Source organism: Cucurbita moschata, unplaced genomic scaffold (genome assembly GCF_002738365.1).
Source record: "Cucurbita moschata cultivar Rifu unplaced genomic scaffold, Cmos_1.0 Cmo_Scf00011, whole genome shotgun sequence".
Classification (NCBI taxonomy): domain Eukaryota; kingdom Viridiplantae; phylum Streptophyta; class Magnoliopsida; order Cucurbitales; family Cucurbitaceae; genus Cucurbita; species Cucurbita moschata.
This window is the reverse complement of record NW_019268527.1, coordinates 5,015,772-5,026,584: the sequence shown is the minus strand read 5'-3', so window position 1 is coordinate 5,026,584 and position 10,813 is coordinate 5,015,772. Positions and strand designations below refer to the sequence as shown.

The window sequence follows — 10,813 nt, the reverse complement described above, 5'->3', positions numbered from 1 at the left end:
AATCTATAATTTTGTTCGTAGTAAGATAATGTACTGTTTTAATCAATAAGAATCTATGATTTCCTGATTTTGGTTTTGTTGGTAGTAAGATAATGTACTGATTTAATAAAGGAGAATCTACCATTTCCTGTTTGGTTTGTAGCAAGTACTGATTTAATGAAAGATAATCTATGATTTCCTGGTTTGGTTTGTAGGAAGATAATGTATTAATTGAATCCCGGAGAATCTATGATTTTCTGATTTGGTTTGTGGTAAGATAATGCATCGATTTAGTCGGGAAGAACCTATGATTTCCTGTTTTGTTGGTGGTAAGATAAATAAGGGAGAACCTATGATTCCCTAGTTTGTTCGTAGTAAGATAATGTACTGATTTAATTCGAGAGAATCTTGATTTCATGATTTGGTTTGTAGTAAGATAAGATTGAATCAAAGAGAATCTATGATTTCCTGGTTTGGTTTGTAGTAAGATAATGTACTGATTTAATCCGGGAGAATTATGATTTACTGTTTTGTTTGTAGTAAGATAAATAAGGGAGAATCTATGATTTCCTGGTTTGGTTTGTAGTAAGATAATGTACTGATTTAATCCGAGAGAATCTATGATTTACTGTTTTGTTTGTAATAAGATAAATAAGGGAGATCTATGATTTTCTGGTTTTGTTTGTAGCAAGAGAATGTACTGATTTAATCAGGAAGAATCTATGATTTCCTGATTTGGTTTGTAGTAAGATAATCTACCGATTGAATCAAAGAGAATTAATAAGATAATGTACTGATTTAATCAAAGAGAATGTATGATTTTATAGTAAGATAATGTACTGATTTAATCAAGGAGAATCTATGATTTCCTGATTTAGTTTGTAGTAAGATAATGTATTGATTGAATAAAAAAGAATCTATGATTTCCTGGTTTGGTTTGTAGTATGATAATGTATTGATTTAACGAAAGAAAATCTATAATTTTCTGGCTTTGTTTGTAGTAAGATAATGTACTGATTTAATTCGAGAGAATCTTGATTTCATGATTTGGTTTGCAGTAAGATAAGATTGAATCAAAGAGAATCTATGATTTCGTTTGTAGTAAGATAATGTACTGATTTAATCCGGGAGAATCTATGATTTACTGTTTTGTTTGTAGTAAGATAAATAAGGGAGAATCTATGATTTACTGGTGGTTTGGTTTGTAGTAAGATAATGTACTGATTTAATCGGGGAGAATCTATGATTTACTGTTTTGTTTGTAATAAGATAAATAAGGGAGGTCTATGATTTTCTGGTTTTGTTTGTAGCAAGAGAATGTACTGATTTAATCAGGAAGAATCGATGATTTCCTGATTTGGTTTGTAGTAAGATAATCTACTGATTGAATCAAAGAGAATTAGTAAGATAATGTACTGATTTAATCAAGGAGAATTTATGATTTTATAGTAAGATAATGTACTGATTTAATCAAGGAGAATCTATGATTTCCTGATTTAGTTTGTAGTAAGATAATGTATTGATTGAATCAAAGAGAATCTATGATTTCCTGGTTTGGTTTGTAGTAAGATAATGTATTGATTTAACGAAAGACAATCTATAATTATCTAGCTTTGTTTGTAGTAAGATAATGTACTGATTCAATTCGAGAGAATCTTGATTTCATGATTTGGTTTGTAGTAAGATAAGATTGAATCAAAGAGAATCTATAATTTCCTGATTTTGTTTGTAGTAAGATAATGTACTGATTTAATCCGGGAGAATTTATGATTTACCGTTTTGTTTGTAGTAAGATAAATAAGGGAGAATCTATGATTTTCTGGTCTGGTTTGTAGTAAGATAATGTACTGATTTAATCTGGGAGATAAATAAGGGAGAATCTTTGATTTTCTGGTTTTGTTTGTAGCAAGAGAATGTACTGATTTAATCCGGAAGAATCTATGATTTTCTGATTTGGTTTGTAGTAAGATAATCTACTGATTGAATCAAAGAGAATCTATGATTGTAGTAAGATAATGTATTGATTTAATCAAAGAGAATTTATAATTTTATAGTAAGATAATGTACTGATTTAATCAAGGAGAATATATGATTTCCTGATTTAGTTTGCAGTAAGATGATGTATGGATTGAATCAAAGAGAATCTATGATTTCCTGGTTTGGTTTATAGTAATAATGTATTGATTTAAGGAAAAAAAATCTATAATTTTCTGTTTTGTTTGTAGTGAGATAATGTACTGATTCAATTCGAGAGAATCTTGATTTCATGATTTGGTTTGTAGTAAGATAAGATTGAATCAAAGAGAATCTATGATTTCCTGGTTTGGTTTGGAGTAAGATAATGTACTGATTTAATTCGGGAGAATCTATGATTTACTGTTTTGTTTGTAGTAAGATAAATAAGGGAGAATCTATGATTTCCTGGTTTGGTTTGTAATAAGATAATGTACTGATTTAATCCGGGAGAATCTATGATTTACTGTTTTGTTTGTAATAGGATAAATAAGGGAGAATTTATGATTTTCTGGTTTTGTTTGTAGCAAGAGAATGTACTGATTTAATCAAGGAGAATCTATGATTTTCTGATTTGGTTTGTAATAAGATAATCTATTGAATCAAGAGAATCTATGATTGTAGTAAGATAATGTACTGATTTAATCAATGAGAATTTATGATTTTATAGTAAGATAATGTACTGATTTAATCAAGGAGAATCTATGATTTCTTGATTTAGTTTGTAGTAAGATAATGTATTGATTGAATCAAAGAGAATCTATGATTTCCTGGTTTGGTTTGTAGTAAGATAATGTATTGATTTAACGAAAGAAAATCTATAATTTTCTGTAGTAAGATAATGTACTGATTTAATTAAGGAGAATCTATGATTTTCTGGTTTGGTTTGAATTTGTTTAAATTGTTAAATGAATATAACACGTTTAATAGATCATATGCATAATAAGATAATGTGATAATGTACTGATTTAATCTAGGAAAATTTATGATTTCCTGATTTGATTTGTTACTAAATCTATGATTTCATGGTTTGTTACAATATAATTTTTATTATACACATCTATAAATACATGAGACGGTGATCTTAGAACATATCCTTCAAGTTTTAAAATATTAAAAAATTTAATAAAATTTAAATTTTATGTTTAATATATTTTTAAAAACAAAATTAAAACATTTTAATTTAATATCTTTCTTAAATCTTCGCTTGTTAAAAGAATTTTGGGGTGAACTTAGAATTTCAAGGAATATTAGGAGGATGGGTGAAATTTTGAAAGTTGAGGGAGTAAATTGATATTTTAAAGAGTTTAGCGCTATTTAATCTTATATATATTCCAGCCGCGGCGGGTCTAACGTTCGTCGATTTGAAACTAAGGGTTTTAGGTGAATCCTGAGAGGCGAGAACAGCTTTCTATAGATCATCAATGGCGGATGACGATTACAATGACGTCGACATGGGGTTCTCTCTTGCTCCTTCTATCTATCTATTTGAATATATTTTCGTCGAATCTTTTTGTGTTACTCCTGTCAATAGGTTAGGAAATTTGTCAAATGCTGAACCCTAATTTCGAAACTAAGTTCGTTATTTCAAGGTCAAGATGCTGCAGTTAGGATTTGGAATAAAATTTGTTAGGGAGATGCTATCACGCATCAGAACCAAACTTGATTTTTCGATCGATTTTGCACCAGTCCGATTTTCTGTAGCTATGAGCTTGAACTAGGAACTTAAAAGAGTTGTGTATGCAAGCGCATGATGATTTTCTGGCCGCCTAACAGCTCACAATATCAAATTTTAAGGTTAAAGCGTATAGAATTAGGGGCTCCTGGCATATTCAATTAGGGTTTAAATTATTGACTTCTTTTTCACTCCAAGGCGTGGCTGCTGGAAGGATGTTCTTATTTAAAATTTCAACTTTTTATTTTTACCTTCATTATCAGATACCAAATGAAAGTTTGTAATTTGGCGGAATCTACAGCTTAAGCCCCGGGATATGAAAAGATGTTTTCGTACTTATGCTTGATACTTGATGCTTATGTTCGTAAGAATTATGTTTTAGTGAACAACTTTATCTTATAGGGGTTTTGCTTATTTGTTGGGAAATACACGTCTTCTTCATAGTTAAAAGGAATTCTAGTGACCTTTATCTTTGCAATGGATTACTGTGTCTCAGATTCAAGCTTGTGCTTATTTGAGTTAATAAGTTTTATTAATTATGCAAAACGTACACAAGAAAAGCAGATAAATGACGTATAGTTATAAAAAATCTATGGGCGTGGACTTGAAATCCAACTCTTGGGGCTACGCACAATTGTTTGCTATTTGGTGTAAATTTACTAATACTCCATTCTTAGCTTGACCACACTGCTATAATCTTGTTTTGTGAAAGGCCTTTATATTTTCATCTTGGGTGATTGGAATGTACAAATATCTTTCAACTCTTATATTAATTAGTGTTTTTTGCTGCAGATATGAAGATGAGCCACCAGAGCCTGAGATGGAGGTAACGAATAATTTGTTTAGTTCTCTATTGGGAAGAATGTAGATAACTGTTCTTTTTTAAGTTGATTAATTATAGTGGAACTGTGGATGATGTACAGGAAGGAGCTGAAGAAGAATTAGATAACAATAATGCCGATGATGTTCCTGGTGAACCTGTTGAAGCAGAGGATAAGGAAGATGAAGAACCTATTGAACGTGTGCGTAAAACCTCAAAATTTATGACGAAGTACGAACGTGCTAGAATTTTGGGTACTCGTGCCCTCCAAATCAGGTTCTCTTTTTTTACATTTGTTACATCCAAACTTTTACATACATCAAGTTGATAAATGTTCTGATGATTCTTTTTCCTTTTGGGCAGCATGAATGCTCCTGTCATGGTCGAGTTGGAGGGTGAGACTGATCCACTTGAGGTTAGACTTTTAAATGTTAAGATAAAATCTTTGAAAAGCCTTCTTTTGGCTTTGGCATTCTTTAGGTGTATTTTAGTTGTATTACATGGTTAGTACGCCTACTCAAAAGCAAAATGTTAATCTAAATCATACAAAGCTGACCCTGGGGGTTAAAATGAAGCCTCTCAAACAATAGGGAATGACTGAAAACCGACGTCAAAGCTTAAAGGAAATTTCCATCAAGATGTTTACCGATTCAATCAAACCATGCTTACCCAAATAAATATGTTGGTTGCCATTCATGGGTTTGGCTTACTAAGTTTCTTGAACTGATATTATTGTTTACAGTTCGTGATATCTCATTCTTTTCTAGCGAATGAGGATTTATGCTTGTCAGTCTTGAGTGCTTTCCACTTTTTTGGTTGGTTTGGAATTATTCTCTGACATCTCATCTTATCCTTTGCTGTCTTAGATTGCAATGAAGGAGCTTCGTGAGCGTAAGATACCTTTCACCATTCGTCGCTACCTACCAGATGGAAGGTTAGGCTTCTTAGATCTTTTATATTTGTGCAAGTTTTTGTTTATTTTTACAGAAACCTTAATTTGTCGGTTTTGAAAAAACCAGAATAGTTTTCTTCCCCATGTCTCCCCGGGGCTTGAACTGAACCAACTATACGAGTTTAAAACTAGTTTTTGAGGGGAAAAAGAATTCCTTCTGAGGTTTAGTTTTCGGATTTTTTGGAAACCAAATGAAATCAAACATTCCAGTTCTCTGTAGGCTAAGATAAAATGCTAAATCATGGAACTGTCTCTTCGTTTTTGGCGCAGTTATGAAGACTGGGGCGTTGATGAACTTATTGTGGAGGACTCCTGGAAGAGGCAAGTTGGTGGCGCTTGATCTATCCTTTAGTTGTGTGGCTGTCAGCGTATGTGAGATAATAGTTTCAACTGCATGGCGATTGTTTTGTTATATAACTATCTATAGTATATTTGGGAAGAACCACTAATGGCAAACATTCTTTACTATTTATTATGAAGCATGCCATTAACACTTAACTTTCATTAGTCAGTAGCTTTTTTACTCTTCAATTGTTCTTTCTAACCTGTCATTAGAAAAAGCAAACAAAAAGAGTCCGAACTTTTTATTGCTCAGTTCAAACAATGCTTTCTTGTTCCATTAGCTTGGAGCAAATTTTTAGAAAAAAAGAAAGTCTGCGACAAATTTTTTCGAGAACGTTAACCGTACGACTAGGCAGAGCCTGCTGGCCGATACTAATCCTTTATGTTTTTCAACATGTTAAGCATAGATTACAATATATGATACATTTGAAAGAACAAGAGAAAGTACCAAAGAAACGCTTTGGGGGTTCGTTTATGAGTGTAATAATTGGACAACAACGCTCATTTTAACATGAATCATTTCAACATTAGCACGTTAATTTTGATTTTCAATAAATTTACTGAATTAAATATAAAAAAGGGTAAAAAGAGGAAACGAAAATCTCTCATTTTAAGGCTGCACCATTCACATGTGGAGGCGTATGTATCAGTGACCAAATTTCAGTTGCATCTCAGCATTTTGTTTCGTCTGGAGGTGCCACGATCTTTCATAATAACGAGACAATGTGAAATGAAAATGAACATTCACCAGGGCAGTTCCTTTGTTGATCTTTCGGACAAAAATGCACAATTCACGTTAAACTAAACGGATTTAAGATAAAAATAGAGCAATAGGAAACTAAGGTAGTTGCCAAGGTTGTTTCTAGAGTTTCCATGCCAATTGATTAAACTTGGAACCATGGAACGAAAGCCCCAAAGAGAGTGCTAAATCAGCGAGGAGTTGACAGGGAGCATCTCCACATGCAGCAGTACCAACGGCGGGGAGCTTTGGTCGAGGCATTCAAATCAAATGATGCACAGCAAAGCCACACAGATTACGAGGGGGGAATAGGGAGGGAACAAAAAGGACCCAACTACTTCATCAGATTTATCATCCTGTACAGTTTTCTTCACCATAATTCGGGAAAGGGCCCAACAATGCCAGCCAAATTATGTTAGTCAAGCCTTCCAGACATAACCCAAATCCTCGTCAAGGTCATTGTTTATAAACCCATTTTCAGGGAAATCTTGGCCTATATCTTCTACCAGACCCTCAGGCAGAGGAAGATCTTGCTGCAAATCAGAAGCCTTCTGATTGAATCCACTGTTACCAGCTGAGGACTCGCTATTTGAAGCAGCTTTGAAGCTATTGCTTCTACTCGGGCCAGGGCCAGGGCCAGGGGCATTGCTCCCAGCTACAACTGATGTACTATTGCCCACAAAACTCATACCCCTTCTTCCCAAACTTCTATTTGCATTTGGTCCGGTCAGGGGCTGCTGTTGTGCACCACCACTCTTACTGTTACTTGACATCTGCAGTAGTTGTTGGATCATCTGTTGTTGTATGGCCTGGCTACCTTGAATTGTCTGAGAATGATTTTGTTGGACCAAGGAGCCAGTATTCGGTGGATGCTGCTGCAGCTGCTGCGATTGCTTTTGCAAGGTTTGCTGAACGCTTGAAAAGCCACCGACAGAGGAGTTCTGTATAGATCCAGGCATCAAGGATGCAGTCCCATGGAGTGTAGGGGATGGGTTATAGTTGGCATTATTGAAAGAAGACGAGGCCTCCTGTTGGTGTGGGCTCGGGTTGGAATTCATAGAGCTTTGTCTCATGAGCATATTCTGGTATGTAGTCAGTGCCAAAGCGGCTTGTGAACCACTCATACCTCCTCGACCAATCATTTGATGGTTGTTAATCCCATGATTATCAAGCTCAGAATGCATTGCCATCAGCTTATTCATTGTGTTGCGATCTGTGGGAAGACCTTGAATGCTTGCTAATTGCTCCATCTCCTGCATTTTCTGAATCTGGAGCTTGGCTGCAGTGGCATGTCTGGGATAATTTTTCAAGCCCTCTGTAAAAATATCAAGTTCCAACATGTAATAACAGAAAACTCGAGTTATTCATCCCCCTCCACCCACACACACAACAAAGAGGGGGGAGAAAAGGAAAAGAAAAATCAGAGAACAAAGCACTGAATAAAGATAGGAGGACCAAGCAATTCAGATGTGAAAGAAAATATCGTCCATCAGAAAATAAAACATACCCGCAATAGACTACTCAAACGTTTTGAAGCTCAAAATTATGATACATTTCATAATAGATATTAATATTGTATCGTTATGCTTTAGTTTCCAAGCTTACAACAAATTGAAGTTGAAAATCCCTAAATGCATTTGTATATGGAAATTCGAAAGGTGGGATTCTTATACAACTAACCCGCAGGTGCTGTATTTGACTAACGAAAGGAACGATTAGAAAGCAGAGTGGAACTGAGAGAGAAGTAAGATACACAAGGAAAACTTGTTTTTTTCAATTACAAGCTAGGTCAGGGGAATCTGGCTGATTTTGTAGCGAAATTTGATTTGGTGAATACACTCTTACCAAACAGATGTATCTACATAACGCTTGTAAGTTGTAGCTTAGATAAGAGAGATAAATCCATATTTCAACCAAAAATAATTGGTTCACAAGTAGTCATTTTCAGTATGCTAACAACAGCCTACTCTCTTAGAAGCCAAACCTAGTGAAAGTTATGATAAAAATAAATAAATAAATAAAAACGTCAAAGCACAGCTTAGACAAAAAATATTTTATAAACCTAAATACGTAATTCCAATTGAAAGAAATTTAATACGAAACCGCTACAAAATCTATAGAGAATCACAGTCGATCATAACTAAATTGCAGAAGGTGAGGATATAGGAGCATTACCTATAGGCCCAACTTTTTGATCTCGGCAGAAGCCAATCAGATCTTTCATTCTGTTGACAACCTCTGATATCTGATAATATTTTGAGATTTTAACAAAATTAACACTGTGGGAGTGAAATAAAGAAAACAGTTCTCCAGTAAGGGCTTTTAAGAAATGCAGGAAGTTACCTGCAAGCATCTCACGTATCTTTTAGAGAAACCCAAGTCATTCAGCAACTGCAACTCCAGACTTTTAGCAAGCTGACGACCAGCCGTCAGTACCCTGAGAAATCAACCACATTACTGTGTTAGTACACATCCAGCTGCACAATGAGTTGGTCGCCAGCCCTGTAACTCAATATGAATTGATAAAATGTCCAAAATAACGTTCCTATTAAGGGCAGACGAAAATCAAAGAAAGATTGTGCTATTATCCCTAGAAGTTTTACATACATTAAATAGACAGAACATGATGTCAGAAGGGCAAGTCAAACCCCTGTACACCTAAAACAATAGGGACGAACAACTCACATATTGCTATTTGCCTGCAAATCTTTCTGAGAGACACCATCAGGACCACTTTCAGCAATTGTGCTTTGGCTTTTCTGGGCAACCTGTAACAGCTGATTCACCTGCAAAATAAAAATACCTCGTTGAAGTATTTTTTCCATCTGAAAGACTTGCAAGAATGTAACTGATTTTGTTTAATCAAATTCTTATCTTTAAAGTAAAAATAGAAAGCCAATCTCAAAGGTAGAAAAAGAAAAAATAAGAGGAAAGAAGGATAAGTAACAAGACAACACGAAAAACTGAAATTTAAGATGGCCTTTAGAAGGATAGTATAAGATGGCTGAAAATAAGAAAACTGAAGAAATATCACAACGATGTTTCCATGTAACTAGTTACAGAAGAACGGGTAGGCAGACATAATATGATTCAAAACATGAAAATAATATAAAGAAGGCAGTCTGAACTTTTTTACAGCCAACCAGGGCCGTGCTATGGTAAAATTTAGAAGGGTTTCATTGCTTAGCAGTGAACTAAAAGCATCTTCCTACGCTTTTACCTAGCTCCCTTTTGTGCATAAAAAACCAAGCATGCTCTTCATCTGTGATAAAAACTCAAATGAAATAGATTGCCCACGCCTAGCAGCAAAAATAACTTGAAAAAGACAACAGTCCACTCCATATTACTTTTATTCCAAGTAGAAGTTTGATGAGATTCAAAAACAATACCTGAGGTGCAACCAACCTACGTGGAAGAAGTTCTTCATGACGCCGTGCACAAAATTCCCAAGACAAAATCTGATGATTACATTTACATTAGGCTAGTAACGACTAAATTAGCTGAAAATGCTGGTATGAATTAGCAATATATAAACCTTCAAGTCTTGTGTGAATATGATACGAAGATGACCCTCACGAACAACACGAAGTTGCTCATATACACTCTCTTGAATTGCTTTTCGATATTCTAACATCATAATTCCAGAAGGAAAGCTCCTTTCATGTGGACGGTCCAGAAATAAAAGCTCATCCATAACTCCACTTCCAAATTTGATCTCGTTGAGTCTTGGGAGAACTTCAAACGTGGCCTCTTCAATTCAACTCATTAGCATGATAGCAAAAAGTTAGATCTGGAAAGAGACCAGAGTGCTAAAACCAGCATTCAAGAAGTTCAAGTTAAAAAATTATAATTCATGTGCTCAGCTTCAGTTAGTAATTCAAAGTGAAGTATTATGGTACATAACTTACCAGTCATTGGGAATTATGCAAAACATTTGTTTTCGTCACTGAGTCCATAAAAAAATTAAGAACAGAAGGGAGAAGAATTAGAAACTAGGGAATCTAAATGAAATAGTTTTTTACATGAGAAGAAATAAACAAAAATTTTTTTATAAATGCCGACCCAAATGATTTCAGCTAATGGTGGAAGTAAATCTGAAGTAATTTCTCGAGAAACTAAAGATTTAACTTATAAATCCAAATAAGACGCTACATAATTAGCTAGTTCTAAGCATCAATGAATGTCAAATAGATCATGCTGCATTATCAAAGAATGTAGATAGCTTTATGGAGAACAGGTCCAATATGTAGAGATCATATATGCTTATGTACATGCGGGGGGGGGGGGGGGGGG

The 10,813-nt window shown here is 34.5% G+C and overlaps 2 protein-coding genes across 3 annotated transcripts in view; one reads left to right on the top strand and one right to left on the bottom strand.

Moving 5' to 3' along the window:
* The first annotated feature begins 3,312 nt into the window (after positions 1–3,312).
* Positions 3,313–5,935, top strand: LOC111449252 (DNA-directed RNA polymerases II, IV and V subunit 6A-like). The gene is made up of 6 exons (XM_023089074.1): positions 3,313–3,451; positions 4,460–4,493; positions 4,591–4,763; positions 4,851–4,902; positions 5,354–5,421; positions 5,710–5,935. The coding sequence occupies exons 1-6, from the start codon at positions 3,417–3,419 to the stop codon at positions 5,777–5,779; spliced, it is 432 nt and encodes a 143-aa protein (XP_022944842.1). The 5' UTR covers positions 3,313–3,416; the 3' UTR covers positions 5,780–5,935.
* Positions 5,936–6,505: 570 nt separating this feature from the next.
* The window catches only part of LOC111449516 (probable transcriptional regulator SLK2), a 7,380-nt gene continuing 3,072 nt past the window's right edge, over positions 6,506–10,813 (bottom strand). For both annotated transcript variants that reach the window (XM_023089435.1, XM_023089436.1), the window contains exons 5-10: positions 10,056–10,270; positions 9,910–9,978; positions 9,206–9,306; positions 8,864–8,957; positions 8,696–8,765; positions 6,506–7,835 (exon numbers count right to left, since the gene is read on the bottom strand). In XM_023089435.1, the coding sequence (XP_022945203.1) occupies positions 6,940–7,835; positions 8,696–8,765; positions 8,864–8,957; positions 9,206–9,306; positions 9,910–9,978; positions 10,056–10,270 (1,445 nt within the window). In that variant the 3' untranslated portion in view covers positions 6,506–6,939. The remainder of the gene's footprint in view (positions 7,836–8,695; positions 8,766–8,863; positions 8,958–9,205; positions 9,307–9,909; positions 9,979–10,055; positions 10,271–10,813) is intronic.

Coding starts and splice junctions, on each gene's coding strand:
- LOC111449252 (XM_023089074.1), top strand. CDS start 3,417: ATGGCGGATGACGATTACAATGACGTCGACATGGG. Junction 4,764..4,850: donor ACTCGTGCCCTCCAAATCAG/GTTCTCTTTTTT, acceptor CCTTTTGGGCAG/CATGAATGCTCCTGTCATGG. Junction 5,422..5,709: donor CGCTACCTACCAGATGGAAG/GTTAGGCTTCTT, acceptor TTTTTGGCGCAG/TTATGAAGACTGGGGCGTTG.